A 21,796-nucleotide genomic window follows, 5' to 3' on the forward strand; every position below is an offset into this window, starting at 1 on the left:
CGGCAAAAAAGCATCGGCTTTCCTGGATGAGGAATACTGGGAATTGAAGTCCACAAGTCTTAAAGTCGCCACGGTTGAAGAGCCCTGGCCTATAAAAGAACTCGAGAGTTAACCTCTAGCCACCTCTTTGATCCTTCAGCGCAAACTGGGATTCCCGAGCTGTTCCTAAAACGGGGGAAACGGGAGCGGTTTAAAAGGACCCAAAGGGGGTTTCTCAGCGGCTCCGTTTTTCGTGAGTCTACGGAAACGTGAACGAAAGTCACGCCCGTGGGAAAAATAGAAACTACAAGTCCCATGCGCCGAAGCGAAAGCGGAGGCGATGGGAGAAAGAGGGTCGGAGGAACAGGTGGGCCTTGTTCTGCGGGAGGAGCGGCTGGTTTGAAGCACCCGCGGGGCCGAGTCCTGAACGCGCGCGGTGAATGAAAGAGGCGGCGGCGGCCTGAGATGACCCGTCGGGCGAGTGACGGGGGAGAGCAGCGGTCTGGCCGGGAGAGCGGAAGCGGCCCGCTCGGAGGTAAGGATACCGACCTCCCGCGTGGCCCTAGGGCAGACTCCCCAAATCCTAGCGCCGTCGGATAGGTTGGACTACAACTCCCATCATTCCCTTGATATATGTGGTCGCTGTAGTCGAGCAACCTCGTGGAACGATGGCCAGAAGGATAAGAACTGTCCCGTCTGATTGAACCTGCTCGTAGTGGGATTTGATTGATTGATTGATTGATTGATTGATTGATTGATTGATTTGATTTGTATGCGATGTGGAGGATGCTGCTTTATTTTGTTTGTTTGTCAAGCACGGACAAGGTAGTTGGTATTGGTATAAACATAAACATTAGCAAAGTAGGCACAGGTAAAGTAGGACGGTAGGCACAATGGTGCGCTTATGCACGCCCCTTACCGACCTCTTAGGAATGGGTGAGGTCGACTGTAGACAGTCTAAGACAGGGGTAGGCAAAGTTGCCTCTTCTATGACTTGTGAACTTCAACTCCCAGAATTCCTGAGCTAGCATGATTGGCTCAGGAATTCTGGGAGCTGAAGTCCACAAGTCATACTAGAGCCAACTTTGCCTACCCCTGGTCTAAGACAGTGGTTCCCAACCTTTTTTGGGCCATGCCCCACCTAAGCATCTCTAGAATCCTGATGCCCTCGCACCCTGTGACATTATTATTATGTCAATACAACACAGCAAATGAGATCCCTATGCTGGATTTCATATTTCATCACCAGTCGGGCGCTTCCCAAGCACCTAGGACTGCGTGATTTAGCGGCAAATTATGTGTGCCGATCCCAGTAAAGCAGCCTTTTGCAATTGACAAATGGAGATTTTGTCAATTCCAATGGTTTTCAAATGTCTGCTGAGATCCTTTGGCACTGCGCCCAACGTGCCAAGGACCACTGGGACCACTTTCTCTGGCTTATGCCAGAGTCGTTGCAGCTCGATTTTTAGATCTTCGTATTTAACTAATTTCTCTAGCTGCTTCTCCTCAATTCTGCTGTCTCCTGGGATTGCGTTGTTGATTATCCATACTTTCTTTTTCTCCACAATCAGGATGTCTGGTGTGTTATGCTTCAGAATTCAGTCAGTCGGAAGTCCCATAGTAGTTTTGCTTGCTCATTTTCGACCACATTTTCAGGCTTATGATCCCACCAGTTCTTTGCCACTGGTAGATGGTAGTTCTGACACAAGTTCCAGTGGATCATCTGTGCCACAGCTCTGTATTTCTTCTAATTTGACTTCACTGAACATTTGGTTCCTGGTTATGAGTCGTCGCTGATCGGCCAGTCGAAGTTCCATTATTTTTGAGTCTGCATGTTCTTGTTTCCCTAATTGGTACATCCATCTTTGATATCCATGTTTTTCAGGCTCTGAGTTGTAATAACACTTCATGATTGTGCGATTCTCTGACATTGAGAATTTCTGCCGCTTTTTTATTTGTTTTGTTCCTGTAGCTCATTTGTCAATGGCTGCCCAGTTTCCACAGCAGCCACCGCGGTCTTTTTATCCTGGGCGACAACCAAGCCAGTATGGACGTCTTTTTGTTTGTCGCTCCATTAGTTTAAATGTCTGGCTCCTCTGCTTTGACCACTCAGGCAAGGTTAGACCTACCAGTAGTTTACACTACCGCCGGCACAGCTCTCAGCTTCATTGAAGCACACAAGCCCCACTACCACAACAAGGCGTACCCATCAGCACAGTATTATTATTATTATTATTATTATTATTATTATTATTATTATTATATTAGACTTGTATGCCGCCCTTCTCTGAAGACTCGGGGCAGCTCACAGAATACAATACAAACAACAATATGTATACAAATCTAATTAGTTAAAACTATAAGCTAAGAGTCTTACTATTCAAAAAGTGAGCTACTCATGTGGAGGAAGCCTAAAAAGGCCATTAATTTGGTTTAAACAAGGTTCCAATTGCCCCTTTTAAAAATCAAATTGCTTCCCTGTTCGGCATGGGCCCCACATTGGGAACCAGCATCTAAGGTTAAAGTTTTTAGGGTTTGGGGAAGAAACCAGAGAGTCAGATAGCCCATTCCAGGCATTGATCATTCTGTTGCTGAAGTTTTTCTGCAGTCGAGTTTGGAGCAGTTTACATTGAGTTTGAGTCTATTGGGTACTCATGTATTGTTGCGGTTGAAGCTGAAGAAATCATTGACAGATAGGACATTGTGGTAGATGATTTTGTGAACTACCTTAAGGTCAGATCGAAGGTGACAAAGTTCTAGGCCAGTGATGGCGAATCTTTCTCCCCTCGGGTGCCGAAAGAGCGGGTGTGCGTGCTATCGCGCATGTGCGAGTGTCCACATCCATAATTCAATGCCTGGGGAGGATGAAAACAGCTTCCCCCACCCCTTGGAGAGCCTCTGGAGGCCAGATACGGCCTGTTTCCCAATTTCTGGGGGGCACGTAGGCTCGTGTTTCACCCTCCCCAGGCTCCAAAGGCTTCCCTGGAGCCGGAGGAGGCTAAAAACAGCCCCCCTTCCCCCTGGAGGCTCTCTGGAAGCCAAAAATGCCATCCCAAAGCCTCTGTGCAAGGCAAAAATCAGTAAGCCACCACACACATGCATGTTGGAGCTTGTTCTGTTGGGCTCTGTCCCAAAAATTCAAGGGTACAAATTTCAGACACACACAGGTTTGAAAAGTCAAAACAATGTTCTTTATCACAAAATTCAAAATAAGCTAAGCACTCTTTTTGTGTTGCAAAGAGCACTCATCCCAAAACAACTGGGTAGTCTGTACAATTTCCCTTAAGCAGTCATTAAGTACTTAGCAAGCAGCTGAGAAGCAACTTCACACCCCTTCTTCTTCCAACCAAGTGAGACACACACACACACACACACACAGGTTGCTCTGCTTTGGTTTCAAAGGCGTGAAAAATCAACAAAGTCCAGAAAACAGCAACATACAATTCCTGAAGAACTGCGATCAGATATTCTATCCTGCATGATGGAGTCATTCTGAAATTATATTTGTATTGTTTGAAGGGTCTACCATAATCAAAATGTTTCAAAAAGAAGCTCTTGAAAAACTTTTGTTGTCCAATGTTGTGTGATTCTAAGGATATATGCCACTTGCCAAATGCCTGGATTTTTATTGCATGACTAAAGACCCTGCAATGGTTGTAAGTGTGAGAATGGGTAATAAGGCAGTTTTTTCAGTGCTGTTGTAATTTTGAACAATTCCTAAACAAATGATTGTAAATCAAGTACCTGTACCACAAAAAGCACGTGAAAGCAGAAATATCCTCCCACTCATAACCCAGCAACTGTGATCAGGTCCCACAGAATTGGCCTTCTCCAGGTAGACAATGTCACCTGGCAGGACCTAGGGGAAGAGCCTTCTCTGTGACGGCCCCAGACCTCTCCAGAGATTTGCACTACCCTCACCCTCCTCCTCTTCCGCAAGAGTCTAAAGATCTATCTTTGCCGATGGGCTTGGGACTGCTAAGACCAACATCTAGCCTTGGCCAAAGTATGAATTTGTGTCTGATTACTTGTGATTGGTTTTTTTAAGAAATTGGTTGGAGGTTTGGTATATTTTTAAATTTAGATTTCTACATGTTATGTATCACTTTGTTGTGAGCCTCCCTGAGTCCGAGGAATAGGGTGGCAAAGAAATCTAATAAATAAATACATAAATAAATAGACTGGCTTCTACCTACACTTTAGGCATGGGGGGAATTGACATGTTCCCTCCCCCTAGGCTTATAAAATTTATGCATGGTATGCCAGTGTGTATGATTGGTTTTAATTTGTGGTGTTTTTTAAATTAACTTAAATATTAGATTTGTTTTACATTGTATTGTTATTGCTGTGAGCCGCTCCGAGTCTGCGGAGAGGGGCGGCATACAAATCTGATTAAACTTAAACTTAAACTCCTGATACTGAAATATTGATGCCAGTAAGTGATGCTTATGCACTTTTATAGATAGCTGCCTTAAACGATATGCAAATGTCATCAATCTAAATTTTTTGATAATTGTAATATTTTCCCTCTTTTCCTTCTCCATTTATTCTTCCTCCTTTCCAACTTAAATTTTATATTACAGAAATCTCATGCATTTTTTTCTAGATATCCTATGCTGTCCCGCCACCTTCATCGGCTGGTTAGAGATTGGGGATTTTACCGGAATCATCTTCAAAGATACCTTCAGAATGATCAAGCTATTCAGTGCCTGAAGTGTGTAGAGTACTATTCTTGGGCTTGCTACCCACATTTGAACCTTCAGAATTTGGGGGAGAATTGGAGACTTCCCCTGTTCTGGAACTTGCAACTTTCTTCCAACCTCTGGCAAAACTCTTCCCTTCATTTTTGTACTGCGAAAATGAAATCCGAGGACTGTGAACCAGTTTTTAAAAAAAGAAGAGATGGCGAAGTGGAGGACATCGATTGCAATGTCGAACAAAAGATAAATTTATCTCCTTTAAATGAAAAACTATCATCTCCGCTTAAAGAAGAAAACGCTCCAAGACTAAAAAGTAACATGTCATTTTATTATGTTGATCATTGGTCTTCATTGGAAATGGATAATTAGCTGGAGTGTAGAGAGAGATTTTGGATAATTGTCTAATTATTGCTCAGCTTTGGATGGCAAACGGAATAAAAACATAATCAACCAAGACATATACACACACACACCGTAAAAGAAACCCCCTCCAAACCAGGAAAAGAACCGCCATGAAAATTATTATTATTATTATTATTATTATTATTATTTATTAGATTTGTATGCCGCCCCTCTCCGTAGACTTGGGGCGGCTCACAACAATAACAAGAACAATGTAAGAACAAATCTAATAATTAAAAAAACCGCTAAAAACCCCATTATTAAAAGCAAACATACAAACAAACATACCATGTACAAACTGTATAGGCCCAGGGGAGATGTCTCAGTTTCCCCATGCCTGATGGCAGAGATGGGTCTTAAGAACTTTACGAAAGGCAAGGAGGGTGGGGGCAGTTCTAATCTCCGGGGGGAGCTGGTTCCAGAGGGTCGGGACTGCCACAGAGAAGGCTCTTCTCCTGGGTCCTGCCAAACGACATTGTTTAGTCGACGGGACCCGGAGAAGGCCAACTCTGTGGGACCTAATCGGTCGCTGGGATTCGTGCAGCAGAAGGCGGTCCCGGAGGTATTCTGGTCCGATGCCATGAAGGGCTTTATAGGTCATAACCAACACTTTGAATTGTGACCGGAAATTGATCGGCAACCAATGCAGACTGCGGAGTGTTGGTGTGACATGGGCATACCTTGGGAAGCCCATGATTGCTCTCGCAGCTGCACGATCTGAAGTTTCCGAACACTTTTCAAAGGTAGTCCCATGTAGAGAGCATTACAGTAGTCGAACCTCGAGGTGATGAGGGCATGAGTGACTGTGAGCAGTGACTCCCGGTCCAGATAGGGCCGCAACTGGTGCACCAGGCGAATCTCAGATCATACACAATGCATATACACATATACCAGAGCCCCCACAACTAACATTCCTGAGCAAATAACCAAGTCTTCACAGTCTTCCTACAGGCCAATTGGTTTGGATCATCTGCATTTCGGAGTGACAGTTTGCTTCATAGAGCAGATGCAGGTGCCTATGAGAGGAAAGGTATATTTCCTGAGATCCATCATCAGGTGACATTGCTTCATTAGAAGATCCAGAACATTCCCATTACCAGATCGAATGGGATGGGCAGAGATTAGTGGATCGGCAGTCCCATAAGTAACCTAAGTAAACAGATCCCTAATCCAACACATTGAGCAAGACTTTGAAAAACATAAGTTGATGTCCAATGCCCACTGTAAAGTTGTAACTAAGAACTTACAGTAAACAACAGGAGATCATTCCTCTTATCAAGTACACTGACTGGCATTTATTCAGATACTTAGAACTATTCATAATTACCTCATTAATATGTATATTTTTATTACCTCTCCTTCAAAAATTCCTAATTACTAGAATCATGTAGATATCCCAGAGTACATTTTTGGGGATCTAAATATATGAAGTTATTTCTTTTTAAAGATACCCTGAAGAATCTTTTATGTAATCTTGCTATGCTATGAATAAACATTTCTGACAATAACAATGCCCCCAACTTTTTAAATCGGAGTCTGTTAATGGAAAATAGTAATATTATACAATAAGAAAAAAATAACTCGGCATCTTTTAGATTTCTTCTTGATTATTGTTTATGCACTGTTCCTGCTCTGCATTTCAATCCATTTATTGTGTTTTGCCAGGGTTTATCAAGAGACATTGGGAATACTTTTGCCATCAAAGTAAAAAAACAACAATTATTGGAGACAAGATGCAGATCAACCAAGATGATAAAGATCCACAGGCAACATTTGATTTTACTGTAATGTCATACAACATTCTTTCGCAAGATTTATTAGAATACAATCCTCACCTCTACAAACACTGCCATCAGCAAATACTAGCTTGGAATTATCGTTTTCCCAACATTCTTGCCGATATCAAACAACTTGATGCAGATGTAAGTAGAAAGCTGCCAGTAAGAAAATTGATCATCGATACATGGTATTGTTTTTGTTGATAATAAACGTACACTGGTGCATTTCACATATTACAAGTTTAAATAAAATTTAAATATATGTCATATAATTTATTTACTATTTTTATTCATTTAATTAGATTTATACGTCCCCTATCTTGCCCTAGTGACTCTTGGTGGCTATCAAAATGTAAAAACACCCTATAAAACAACAACAATATATAAAATGTACAATAACTACTAGAATAAAAAATAAATGCAATAAATAAAAATACTGGGCGTCCTCCAACTAATCTCCCAACTCTCATATCTAGCAACAAATCCAGGCCTTCAAGGTTTTTCAAAAAGCCAACAGGGTCAAGTCCAATCTAATCTCAGGAGGTACTGTGTTTCAAAATACAATTATCTGTGAGAAATCTGATATCAAAACAAAGGTTTTCTCTGAATCTTGATTTATTTTCTTGCAGCACAATGTTACTTATGTTTACTTAGAAGTGGATGGCTTTCAAGTGGAAGAACATTGGAAAAGCCAATACTTTTGCAGAAAATGTATTTCTTTTAGCATTGTATGCTACCCTGAGCCTAGTAGTAGTATTTACATTAATGTGCACAGCATTGTCTCTAAATGTCCCATTGCTTTCGCTGGAAAAACTGTGTGTATATTAACTCTGTGTATCTGAAATTGGTAAAACTTGGAAATTCTTAACTGTGCTTGGACTGTATCCAGTCCTTTCCATCAATCTTTTTATTTTGTGTTAAATTATCTGCATTAATTTTTATTATCGTATTAGTTAGAATTCAAATCACTTCTAAAATTGTCGTAATAATAATGTTAGGTGATGACATGGATCTTTCACTGTTGATCACCTCTTTCCCCACCCACAGGTACTTTGTTTGCAGGAAGTCCAAGAAGATCAATATGGAGTAGAGATCAAGCCAAGCTTGGAAGCCTTAGGTACTACATTTCCATTATATGTAACCCCAAAATCCTGCATAGTAAAACAGTTAACTTATTTACTTAATTATAAAATTATATGAAGTATTCTTCCTTAGTTTACACCCCTGCACAGGGATGAAATGCTCCTCCTTCGCTCATGCCTGTTGATCGTCAGAGAGCCGAGCACGAAGGGAGCGCGAGGCTTTGCCCAGACACCGCCATTTGGGTACTTTTGCCCTCGGCGCATGCACAGAACATTTTGTGTATGCACAGAGGGTAAAAGAACCCAAATGGCGGTATCCGGCAGGTGGGCGGGGCCTTGCACTCCCTTCCGACTGGCTCTCCAACGACCGACAGGCACAAACAAACTGGGAGCATTCCGCCCCTGCATTCTACTTACCGGTTTCAGTATTGAAAAGTAAGCAATTTGTAAGAAAGCAGCAGTACCTAGTGGGTTTGCTCTCTTTCCTAACCCACTCTAATATAAACATAATAATAGAAACATAGAAACATAGAAGACTGACGGCAGAAAAAGACCCCATGGTCCATCTAGTCTGCCCTTTTACTATTTCCTGTATTTTATCTTACAATGGATATATGTTTATCCCAGGCATGTTTAAATTCGGTTACTGTGGATTTACCAACCACGTCTGCTGGAAGTTTGTTCCAAGGATCTACTACTCTTTCAGTTAAATAATACTTTCTCATGTTGCCTTTGCTCTTTCCTCCAACTAACTTCAGATTGTGTCCCCTTGTTCTTGTGTTCACTTTCCTGTTAAAAACACTTCCCTCCTGAACCCTATTTAACCCTTTAACATATTTAAATGTTTCGATCATGTCCCCCCTTTTCCTTCTGTCTTCCAGACTATACAGATTGAGTTAATTAAGTCTTTCCTGATACGTTTTATACTTCAGACCTTCCACCATTCTTGTAGCCCGTCTTTGGACCCGTTCAATTTTGTCAATATCTTTTTGTAGGTGAGGTCTCCAGAACTGAACACAGTACTCCAAATGTGGTCTCACCAGCGCTCTATATAAGGGGATCACAATCTCCCTCTTCCTGCTTGTTATACCTCTAGCTATGCAGCCAAGCATCCTACTTGCCTTTCCTACCGCCCGACCACACTGCTCACCCATTTTGAGACTGTCAGAAATCACTACCCCTAAATCCTTCTCTTCTGAAGTTTTTGCTAACACAGAACTGCCAATGCAATACTCAGATTTAGGATTCCTTTTCCCCAAGTGCATTATTTTACATTTGGAAACATTAAACTGCAGTTTCCATTGCTTTGACCATTTATCTAGTAACGCTAAATCATTTACCATATTACAGACCCCTCCAGGAATATCAACCCTATTGCACACTTTAGAGTCATCGGCAAATAGGCAAACCTTCCCTACCAAACCTTCCCCTATGTCACTCACAAACATTAAAAAGAATAGGACCCAGAACAGACCCTTGTGGCACACCGCTTGTAACCTGTCTCTGCTCAGAATACTCGCCATTAACAATAACTCTCTGATGTCTATGCTTCAGCCAGCTTGAAATCCACTGAACTATCCAGGGATTAAGTCCAATCTTCACTAATTTATCTATCAGCTCTTTATGTGGAACCGTATCAAAGGCTTTGCTGAAGTCCAGATAGGCAATATCCACGGCACCACCTTGATCCAACACCTTTGTGACATAGTCAAAGAACTCAATGAGATTAGTCTGACACGATTTGCCTTCAGTAAAGCCATGCTGATTTGGGTCCAATAAGTTATTGTTTTTTAGATGCTGATTTATCCTCTTTTTGAGTAGAGTCTCCATCATTTTAACTACAACTGATGTCAAGCTAACTGGCCTGTAGTTTCCAGCTTCTTCTCTACTGCCCTTGTGGATAGGCACAACACTGGCCATTCTCCAATCCTCAGGAACATCTCCTGTTAACAGGGATTGGTTAAACAAATCAGTCAGGGGGGTAGCAATGACAGATCTGAGTTCTTTAAGAACTCTGGGATGGATGCCATCTGGACCCATTGCCTTATTTATCTTTAATCTTTCAAGTTCTTCTAAGACATCGGCTTCTAAGATCACTGGAGCTGAATCCGTACAGCTGGAAGCAATGCTATATCCCTCTATAGTATTATTTTGTAAGGTGTCCTTTGAGAAAACTGAACAGAAGTAGCTATTGAAATGGTCAGCGATCTCCTTATTCCCATTAATGCATGTATTATTCCCGGTACTAAGCTTTGTGATGCTGCAGTTTTTCTTCTTCCTATCACTAATATATCTGAAGAAGGTTTTATCCCCCTTCTTTACAAATTTTGCTATTTCTTCCTCTTTTGAGGCTTTAGCAGCATATATTATCTGTTTCGCCTCCTTCTGTCTCATAATCCCATTAGCAAACCAACAAATGCTTTTAAATATGTGTACATATAGGTTCTTTTATGTGCCATTCTTCAGAATTTGCTCATTGTGAAACATGTATTCTGGCCAATCATTCCTGCCTAACAACGATGCTAAATTGTTTTGCTTAACTATTTTTATTAAATCATAAATGCTGAATTGTCACATTGTGCTAACCCCGGGTTTCTATATCCATACTTTGTTAAATCTACTGTAATGAACAGACTCACCTGGTAACCTAAATCAAAAGTAAACTGCATTACAGCTTAGCGTGAGGCAATAAGGATATGCAATAAGCATATTATTATTATTATTATTATTATTATTATTGTTTGTTTGTTTGTTTGTTTGTTTGTTTGTTTATTAGATTTGTATGCCGCCCCTCTCCATAGACTCGGGTCTGCTCACAGCAATAATAAACAATATATTACAAATCTAATAATTTAAAAGAAACACTAAAAGCCCCATTATTAAAAGCAAACATACACACAAGCATACCATACATAAACTGTATAGGCCCGGGGGAGATGTTTCAATTCCCCCATGCCTGACAGCAAAGGTGGGTTTTAAGGAGTTTACGAAAGGCGAGGAGGGTGGGCGCAGTTCTAATCTCTGGGGGGAGCTGGTTCCAGAGGGTCGGGGCCACCACAGAGAAGGCTCTTCCCCTGGGTCCCGCCAAATGGCATTGTTTAGTTGACGGGACCCGGAGAAGGCCAACTCTGTGGAACCTAACTGGTCCCTGGGATTCATGTGGCAGAAGGTGGTCCCGGAGATATTCTGGTCCGATGCCATGAAGGGCTTTATAGGTCATAATCAACACTTTGAATTGTGACCGGAAACTGATCGGCAACCAATGCGGACTGCGGAGTGTTGGTGTAACATGGGCATACCTAGGGAAGCCCATGATTGCTCTCGCAGCTGCATTCTGCATGATCTGAAGTTTCCGAACACTTTTCAAAGGTAGCCCCACGTAGAGAGCATTACAGTAGTCAAACCTCGAGGTGATGAGGGCATGAGTGACTGTGAGCAGTGAGTCCCGGTCCAGATGTGTATGCCGCCCTTCTCCGAAGACTTGGGGCACCAAAGTCAAATTCCTGGTGTGTCCAATCACACTTGGCTAATTAAAAATTCTATTCTATTCTATAATATAATATGGTATAATATAGTATGACATAACATAATATAATATATAATTCTTGCTCATATTCTATGCTCTAGTTCTTGGACATCATGAAACTTGTCCTTTTCTGGTTTTTTCCTAGGCTATCACTGTGAATATAAAATGAGGACAGGAAGGAAGCCTGATGGCTGTGCTATATGCTTCAAGACCTCTAAATTCAGTCTTCTTTCCTCCAACCCTGTGGAATTCTTCCGTCACAATATCCCACTTCTGGATAGAGATAATGTGGGGATGGTTCTGCTCCTGCAGCCTCGGTTTTCCTACAGAGCCCCCACTGCCATCTGTGTGGCCAACACACATCTCCTGTATAATCCAAGGCGGGGAGACATTAAACTCACCCAGCTAGCCATGCTCCTGGCAGAAATTACCAGTGTTGCCATTCGTGAAGACGGGCGTTTTTGTCCCCTTGTCATCTGCGGTGATTTCAATTCTGTCCCTCATTCTCCTCTGTACAATTTCTTGACAAAAGGAAAGCTGAATTACGAAGGTCTGGCAATAGGAAAAGTAAGTATCTTTCTGTGAAGCTGCTGTGAAAACAAAGGTAGACAAACAAGCATCCCTGAAAATTAGCCAACAATAAAGTATTGATTTCTTGCAATAAGCAACTGTAAGAGTAAAGATTGCACTAAGGCCTATATTTTGATTGATTGATTGATTGATTGATTGGACTTCTGTGCCGCCCCTCTTTGAGGACTCAGGGCGGCTCACAACATACAGTGACACAATACATACCATTTTGGGTCCAATTAATGAAATATACAGTGTTCCCTTGATTTTCGCGGGACCGCCCGCGAAAGTCAAATTTCCGCGAAGTAGAGATGCGGAAGTAAATACACTATTTTTGGCTATGAACAGTATCCCAAGCCTTCCCTTAACACTGTAAACCCCTAAATTTAGAAATTCCCATTCCCTTAGCAACCATTTAGATTATTACTCACCATGTTTATTTATTAAAGTTTATTTTAAAAAAGTTTTTTAAAGGTGAAAGTTTGGCAATGACATATGACATCATCGGGCAGGAAAAACTGTGGTATAGGGCGAAAAAACCGTAAAGTATTTTTTAATTAATATTTTTGAAAACCGTGGTATAGACTTTTCACGAAGTTCGAACCCGTGAAAATCGAGGGACCACTGTATAATCTAAAACTAAAAACTCTAAAAAACCAGTCATTCTCATTCAATCAGTTTCTCTCAGTCCATGCATCGGCCAGGGGCAAGAATCTAATGGCCCCAGATGTAAATGGGCCTTGAGACACTTGCGGAAGGCAAGGAGGGTGGGGGCAGAGCGTATCTACAGGGGGAAGTTGATTCCAGAGGGCTGGGGCCCCCACAGAGAAGGCTCTTCCCCCTAGACCCCGCCAACCGGCATTGTCTAGTTGACGGAACCTGAAGAAGGCCAACTCTGTGGAACCGAACCAGTCACTGGGATTCATGCGACATGAATTGAATGGCTTGAGATGAGGAAATGGAAAAATTCAGGGGGGCGGGGGAATGGAGAATCTTTCCTTTCCTTACCCACCCTCACACACAGAGATTAGAACTGCCCCCACCCTCCCTGTCTTTTGTAAACTACTCAAGACTCACTTATACCGCCAGGCATGGGGGAGCTGAGACACCTTTCCCCCAGGCTTTTTTTTATACTTTGTTGTATGTTTGGTATGAATGTGCTGGTTGGTTTTTTAAATAATGATAGGGTTTTATATGTTTTTTAATATTAGATTTGTTCCACTGCTATATTGTTTTTATTACTGTTGTGAGCCGCCCCGAGTCTTCAGAGAGGGGCGGCATACAAATCTAATAAATAAATAAATAAATGTGATTAAAAATCCCTGGAATTAGCTTCTTCCAATGTTTCTGGACTTTTCACCCCCTTCTCCCCTAGCTCTCCCTCTCTCTAATGGAGAATAAGAAGGCATACACTTTGAAGTTTGTACACTACCTTGGCTCACCCTGATCTGTGATATCAGGATTGCCACAGTAAAGAGGGTGATATCTACAAAGGATCATTTGAAAGCAGAAATGAGAATGACAGTGCATTAAAAGGGTTGGTCCAGTAACACTTGCATACAGATCTTAGTCATATGGGTGCTATTATGAGTTATTGGAGGAAAGCTGTGTTACAAAAGGTTAAGACTATGTACGTTATACTTTGAAACAGACAAAGCATTTTTACATTCTAAATTAATTCTTGAAATAATAGTCAGGAATTTATATTAAAACAGCTAAGTTTATATGTGACACTAATTATTCTGGTGGGTGGAACAAAACGCTATGGAGAATTGTTTTGAGAGAGCAGACTGACATTGCAATGTCTAAGAATATATCTACATCTTGTTTTGTGCTTTATTTTTAAGGTATCTGGCCAGGAACAGTCTCCAAGGGGCAATAGGATACTAACAATTCCCATTTGGCCTCAAAGCCTTGGCATTTCTCAGGACTGTATTTACGAGGAACATCAGAAACGCCTAGTAAAAGAAAGAGGTAGATTTTTTATTTTATTTTTTTGAGACTAGGGAGTGGTCTTGTGAACATTTTTTCTCTCTCAAAGATGATTGTTAAGTGTTAAGGCACTGGATGCTTGTATAGGAGCTTAGAAAGCAAATTCAATAGAATCAGGATTGTTGTTTTTGATAGTTATTCCAAGCAATCAACTGTAGGTATGGGCAACTTTTGGACAGAGTGGAAGGGAAGGAACCATTATATTGTATGAGTCTATCTGAACGTGTACACAATATTTGTAGCTTCATGATAGAATGTCTGTTTATTTACCGAAGGCCGTTATATGAATTATTTATTTATTATTTTTTAATATCAGAATCAGATGAAATTATTGGGGGGGGATCTACCTGAGATTTTGGAGAGCCACTGCCACAGAAGCAAAATATTGAATTGATCAAAGTTGGATAGAGCTTGAGGGACCGGACTTAATATTTTGAAGGTGGTCTGAGGGCAACAGAGTGGGTGGGCAAGATTGGATTTTTGTGACTAATTGAGGATTTTTTAAAACTAATAATGCTTGGCAGAACATTTACTGGAAGATATTTTTTTTTTTTTAATAGTCTCACTCATATGCTTTCCTGTAGTATTGTAATGCAGTTTACATCTATTTCTACCTTAAAATTCCATCTATGTTTCATCTCGTTGATTATACGGTATTTATAAGGCCAGTGGCATGCAAATTTTAAACAATTATGAATTAAAAAGAAAAACAACAGGCATCCAGAATAAAATTTCCAGACAGACCGCTATATAGAGTGCTGGTGAGACCACATTTGGAATACTGTATTCAGTTCTGGAGACCTCACCTACAAAATGATATTGACAAAATTGAACGGGTCCAAAGACGGGCTACAAGAATGGTGGAAGGTCTTAAACATAAAACGTATCAGGAAAGACTTAATGAACTCAATCTGTATAGTCTGGAGGACAGAAGGAAAAGGGGGGGACATGATCAAAACATTTAAACATGTTAAAGGGTTAAATAAGGTCCAGGAGGGAAGTGTTTTTAATAGGAAAATGAACACAAGAACTAGGGGACACAATCTGAAGTTAGTTGGGGAAAAGATCAAAAACAACATGAGAAAATATTATTTTACTGAAAGAGTGGTAGATCCTTGGAACAAACTTCCAGCAGACGTGGTTGATAAATCCACAGTAACTGAATTTAAACATGCCTGGGATAAACATATATCCATCCTAAGATAAAATACAGAAAATAGTATAAGGGCAGACTAGATGGACCATGAGGTCTTTTTCTGCCGTCAGTCTTCTGTTTCTATGTTTCTAAGAGCCATAGAAAACAAAAGGGGCCTGACACCCAGTCCAGCCCAAGGCCAGGGAGAAGAGCCAGACTTCAAAGGATCTTTTAAACAATGTGAAGGATGGGAGCAGAGGGAAAACAAATATCTGAGTTGATTTTGTCCCAGAGAGCAGAGAAGAAACTTCAGGAAACTTCACTTTTATTGCTAAAGAATCACGGTTAGAAGTGGCTTCTGGTCCAATGGGGCCACAGATGATTTGCCCTTGGGGAAGATAGTTTTGTAGAAACTGACCTTTCCAATTAAAATAAGTAAGTTTTGGGGGGGAAATCTACCTTAGGGTCTGAAAAAGTGAATGCTCAACCAAATAGATACATTAAACTATCTGGTTCTAATGTCAGATATATATTCCTATCATCAGCATCTCTTTTTTTTTCTAGAGAGAAAAGAGACTAAAGATGCAAGTTTAGAACAGTCAGAAGAGATCCTACTAGTAGAAAAAAGGTAATTATTGTCAATTTTTATTAATTTGCTTTTCAGTTGTCAATACTTGAAGCACCCAGTTTTAGCTGGGGTTTTTTATATATATAAACGCAAGCGTAAACTAAAGCAAAAACAACTAGAGGAATTATTGAACGCCAACAAAGATTTGTGGGAAGGGAAAGTAGCGTATTCATTCACCTTAAGCATCAAGAGCAATTTAAGACCTTGTGTAATTGGGGTCAATATTATCACACTAAAACTGCAATGAAGAAAAGAATACAAAGATAGGCTTTCTGTGTTTCAAGTTTACTAAATCATGATTAAACAGTATGGGGAAGGTTCTCACTTAAAAGTATTTAAGGTTTGTATTCAGGGATATACAAAATCTTCTAGATCTTATAAAACTTAGGTTAGCTTATTCTGTGGCAGGTTGATGATCCTTTAAATGCTGGAGTAGATAGTCATGTTCCTGACTGTCTGCATAGGCAGCTTTATGTTCTGCCAGCGTGTCTCAACCGCCCTTAATTACAGGGTAATTAGTCCAGGAAGACACACACTACACGATAAAAGGAAAACCCAAAGGTTTTTATAAACAGAAAAACAGAAACAGCTCCCTTTTTAAATGTCAAAGGGATTTTCTGGTACACACAAGGCACAGGTTAAATGCAGTCCAATTGCTCACCCAATAACTGGGAAATTGAGTCCAATTCTAAAGTCCAGAGAGTCCACACACACAATCCTGAACAGCAAAAACCACAATCTTGACGAAACAATGAATCAGATAAACTGCCATGAGGCTAAAGCACCAGGCTGCACTTTTATCTGTAGCACTAATTACAGCAGCCCCACCCAACCACAGGTGGCCTCATTTTCTCTTGTAATAATCCTTCAGTTGTTGTCTCCTATGCATCACTCTACGCATGCGTGGATGTGTCATTAATTCTTGTTCAGAATCCAGGGATGATACAGATGACTGATCTCCTCCTGGGCTGTCTGCCAAACTCCCCTCTTCCCTGTCACTCACGCTTCCTTGATCAGAGGAGACTTCGTGGGCAGATTCTACTGGGAGCAAAACAGGCCTGCGGCATGTGGATGTCTCCCCCACATCCACCTCCACATTCCTTGGAGCAGGAGCTGGGCCAGAGCTAACCACAACAGCTTTATATGTTGATAACTTAGATTCAGAAAGGTAGTTTGTTTTAGTTGTGTGCTACAGGGAATATTCAGATTTTTTTTTATCCTCTCCCATTTTAGATTACCCACAGATTTACATCACAGCTTTCAATTGTCTTCAGTCTATTCTCATTATCTGCCTGACAGTGGAGTTCCAGAAGTAACAACCTGTCACTCCAGAACTGCAGTGACTGTAGATTACATCTTCTATTCTGCAGCAAGGGACAATGTTACTCAGGAACCAGGTAACCAAATTCTGTACCAAACTTGTGGCCAATCAGGTGTAAACACATAAAAGTATTATGGCTTGAAAAAAATTGCACCCGTGTTCTATTTTAATCCTGATAGTGTTTTTGTCTGGAAATGATTGAAACATTTAAATATGTTAAAGGGTTAAATAAGGTTCAGGAGGGAAGTGTTTTTAATAAGAAAGTGAACACAAGAACAAGGGGGCACAATCTGAGGTTAGTTCGGGGAAAGATCAGAAGCAATGTGAGAAAAAACCGCCTGCTACCATACGAATCCCAGCGACCGATAAGGTCCCACAGAATTGGCCTTCTCCGGGTCCCGTCAACTAAACAATGTCGTTTGGCGGGCCCCAGGGGAAGAGCCTTCTCTGTGGCGGCCCCGGCCCCCTGGAATCGACTCCCACCGGAGATTAGAACTGCCCCCACCCTCCCTGTCTTTCGTAAACTACTCAAGACTCACTTATGCGGCCAGGCATGGGGGAGTTAAGATATTCCCATGGCCATTACAAGTTATGCATGGTATGTTTGTGTGTGTGTTTGGTTTTATAATAAGAGTTTTTAGTTGTTTTATTAATTGGATTGTTACATGCTGTTTTTATCATTGTTGTTAGCTGCCCCGAGTCTACGGAGAGGGGCGGCATAGAAATCCAATAAATAAATAAATAAATAAAAATAAATAAATAAACAAATAAATAAAATATTGTTTTACTGAAAGAGTAGTAGATGCTTGGAACAAACTTCCAGCAGACGTAGTTGGTAAATCCACAGTAACTGAATTTAAACATGCCTGGGATAAACATATATCCATCCTAAGATAAAATATAGGAAATAGTATAAAGGCAGATTAGATGGACTATGAGGTCTTTTTCTGCCGTCAATCTTCTATGTTTCTATGAAATCATGTTATGACTCCTGCATGCTCTTGCAAGGTCATATCTTTTAACAAATAATATATCCCATAAAATAATGGTCGGGTTTTGCTACTTCAGAAAGTTTTTATATTGTAATCCAGCAATAAAAAGTCTGACAGTGATTCACTAGATGGTGCTAAAATGTTACCAGTCATTTGACCATGTTTTGGCAAGTAAGCATGCTAAAACTCTTGGCTGTTTGTGTGTATTCCAACTGGTGCATCACACCTTCATTGGAAAGTCTTTTCCCATGTTTTCCCATGAGGTCCACATCATCTGGATGCCCACATTGGAGAAAAGTACCCAGGATAGTAAATGCAATATCGGAGTCAGTGATATATTCAGATTTGGCTAGCGGTGTGGCAGAAATGGAATTGCCTGTCAAGCAGTATCTTAGTGTTCACACTATCTATATCTTTTTTTAAAACTCTTTTTTTCTTCTGACAGGAGCTGAACTTCTTTTCAGTGGAGAACTGAGTCTTCTGGGTAGACTGTCATTGGTAACAGAACAAGATTTGTGGGGAGTCAATGGACTTCCTAACGAAATCAATTCCTCTGACCATCTTCCTCTTCTGGCTAAATTCAGACTGGAAGAATAACTTCTCGATCAAAATAATTGATGTCCTTCTATTCGTCTTAATTTTTATTAAATCCAGCAAAAAATGACTGAAGATATTTTTTACAAGATCTGTTGTAAATTATTGATAGCGCTCACATTAAAAAAGAAAAGCAAGCTACTTTTACATAGGGATTTCTTTTTTAATAAATGAAAATATCTGTGCTGTATTTAAAAATGTATATGTAAATGTATATGTTTTCACAGAAGTGTAATAAATTACTTTTTAAAATAAAAAATATTGTTGCTACGCTTGGGTTTTATTAGCATAATTTTCAAATTGAATAATATAAGAATATATATCCTTATATTCTATTATGGAAATAGATCTCAAGGCATTTTTAATTTGGCATATGGGGCAGATATAGATCATGCAGGTTGAAACAAAAATGTTACCGCTTTCCTTGGCAAGAAAAGGCAGTAAACAGCAACACAATTTGTGTGTATAGTTAGCATTACAGATAAGTGTGGGACTACAGTGATACCTCATCTTACAAACGCCTCGTCATACAAACTTTTCGAGATACAAACCAGGGGTTTAAGATTTTTTTGCCACTTCTTACAAACTATTTTCACCTTACAAACCCACCGCCGCCACTGGGATGCCCCGCCTCCGGACTTCTGTTGCCAGCCAAGCACCCATTTTTGCACTGCTGGGATTCCCCTGAGGCTCCCCTCCATGGAAAACCCCACCTCTGGACTTCCGTGTTTTTGTGATGCTGCAGGGGAATCCCAGTAACGCGAAAATGGATGCTTCGCTGGCAAGGGAAGTCCAGAGGTGGGGTTTCCCAGTGAGGGGAGCCTTAATGAAATTGCAGCATTGTAAAAACACAGAGGTCCAGAGGTGGGGTTTCGAGGACTTTGGCGTTTTTGTGATGCTGTGATTTCACTGATGCTCCCTTCACTGGGAAACCCCACCTCCAGACTTCCGTTGCCAGCGAAGCGCTCGTTTTTGCGATGCTGGGATTCCCCTGCTGGGATTCTCCTGCAGCATCGCAAAAACACAGAAGTCCAGAGGTGGGGTTTCCCATGGAGGGGAGCCTCAGGGGAATCCCAGCAGCGCAAAAACGGGCGCTTCGGCTGGCAAAAGGGGTGAATTTTGGGCTTGCACGCATTAATCACTTTTCCATTGATTCCTATGGGAAACATTGTTTCGTCTTACAAACATTTCACCTTAAGAACCTCGTCCTGGAACCAATTAAGTTTGTAAGACAAGGTATCACTGTACTTTTACTGCCAACCCACCACTACTATAGCGTCTCATCCCAGCCTTGTTTCATAGCTTCAATTGCTGATCACGTCACTTGAGGGATGGTTTACAAACCTGGCACGTGAGACAGCTGTTGAACACATACCACCTGTCTTAGAAAGCAGAAAGGCAACTTTGGATGCTCTGTTCATTTAAAAGACATAATTACTACAGTATATACAAATAAAATATTGCTAAGTACTGGAGGTCTTCGAGAAAATCTTTTCATATTCTTTGATAAAGTGGGCTCTTGGATGTAAAGCTCAGTATTTCTGCTCAACAAGAATGCAACAGATTATGATGATATACACATATTTTCTTTTATAAGAGCAGAGCTAACTAACTGCATTTGAATACATACAGCAATGAGGAGGATGTAGGTGATGTCTTTGTTATGAAGATTGCTATATTAAAAATAAAATCCAGACTCGGTTCTTCCCTACAGAGAATTGGTTGAGCAGATGGAAATGCAATTCATTAGTTTAATCATCCAAACATAATTATCGTTCTGCATTCTGAATGCACCTTGGGGGAAGATACTTGCTCGTGGCTTAATATGACACATGTAACATATGCAAATTGCGCTTTGGATTGTGTAACTCACTGACAAAATGCAACATGTTTTCAGTAGAACCTTTTTGTACTGAATGTACTCTCGTGCTGTTTCTGTTTTGGGTTGCAACCTAAAGTTTACTCCCTACCCTTATGGTAGAATATTTGACTTACTGCTTTGATTGCTGAAGCAATCCTATGACCATGTTGGTGTGGAATAGCAATAGTGCAGCAGTTAAGCATATGCTTAGCAAACCTAATTTCATTTTATTAGCATCCCTGAGAGATACCAATTGGAACTACTGCTTGTCGGTCTAAACATCGCTGATTTAGATTTGTATTTACCAGTGCAAATCATATATTCTAAACACTCATGAAAGACACACACATGGACAGGCAATATTTTGCTAAAATGTTTTTTTGTAAAATAGTAAATCTTAAAATGAGAGCTTTTGATATAGTGGGTAAGGCATTAGATTAGAAACTTAAGAGTCTGCAAATTCCATCCTCACCTTTAGGCAAAAAACTAACACAGTGATTTGGGACTGTATAGCTTCCTATATGTCAAGGAGAACCAATATTATTCTATCACGGGCTAAACTTTTCAATATGCTTACCGTTTCTCCCAAAATAAGACATCCCCCGATAATAAGCCCAATCAGGCTTTCGAGTGCATGGCAATAAGGCCAAGCACTTATTTCAGAGTTCAAAAAAATATAAGGCCGTCTTATTTTCAAGGAAAATAAAGAGGCTCCAATATGTAGTCTCGTTTTGAAGGAAGTTTAAAAATTGTAGTACATGGAATTGGTGTTTTAGGACATTTTTTTTTTTGGTGTGTGCCATCAGCTCAGTTTTGAATGTCTGATGATTCCCTGAATTGGTTCTTGCAGTTTTCTTAGCAAGATTTTTTCTGCTGTTGCCTTTTCCTTAGGGCTGAGAAAGAGTAACTGGCCCAGGGGTGAATTGCTCACTGTTCACTCGTGCCTGTCAGTCAAAGAGCTGATCGTGAAGGGAGCATGATGATCCACCTATATGCCCAGATGCTGCTATTTCGGTTCTTTTTACCCTTTGTGCATGCACAGAGGGTAAAACCCAGATGCCGCTATTTCGGTTCTTTTTACCCTTTGTGCATGCACAGTCTTCGGAGAGGGGCGGCATACAAATCTAATAAATTGAATTGAATTGAATTGAATCCCATACTTATAAGCCCAATTGGCGGCATCTGGGTGGGTGGGCGGAGCCTCGCTCCCCCTTCCTGACTGGCTCTCTGATGACT

At 40.7% G+C, this 21,796-nt stretch overlaps 1 protein-coding gene across 1 annotated transcript; it reads left to right on the plus strand.

Moving 5' to 3' along the window:
- The first annotated feature begins 38 nt into the window (after nucleotides 1–38).
- On the plus strand, nucleotides 39–18,958 carry ANGEL2 (angel homolog 2). The gene is made up of 9 exons (XM_070734436.1): nucleotides 39–514; nucleotides 4,586–4,992; nucleotides 6,747–7,003; nucleotides 7,907–7,976; nucleotides 11,613–12,034; nucleotides 13,885–14,011; nucleotides 15,729–15,792; nucleotides 17,026–17,189; nucleotides 18,551–18,958. The coding sequence occupies exons 2-9, from the start codon at nucleotides 4,593–4,595 to the stop codon at nucleotides 18,700–18,702; spliced, it is 1,656 nt and encodes a 551-aa protein (XP_070590537.1). The 5' UTR covers nucleotides 39–514; nucleotides 4,586–4,592; the 3' UTR covers nucleotides 18,703–18,958.
- Nucleotides 18,959–21,796: the final 2,838 nt, after the last annotated feature.

The sequence above is a fragment of the Erythrolamprus reginae genome, chromosome 1 (genome assembly GCF_031021105.1).
Source record: "Erythrolamprus reginae isolate rEryReg1 chromosome 1, rEryReg1.hap1, whole genome shotgun sequence".
Classification (NCBI taxonomy): domain Eukaryota; kingdom Metazoa; phylum Chordata; class Lepidosauria; order Squamata; family Dipsadidae; genus Erythrolamprus; species Erythrolamprus reginae.

Coding starts and splice junctions, on each gene's coding strand:
- ANGEL2 (XM_070734436.1), top strand. CDS start 4,593: ATGCTGTCCCGCCACCTTCATCGGCTGGTTAGAGATTGGGGATTTTAC. Junction 7,977..11,612: donor GCCAAGCTTGGAAGCCTTAG/GTACTACATTTC, acceptor GTTTTTTCCTAG/GCTATCACTGTGAATATAAA. Junction 17,190..18,550: donor CAATGTTACTCAGGAACCAG/GTAACCAAATTC, acceptor TTCTTCTGACAG/GAGCTGAACTTCTTTTCAGT.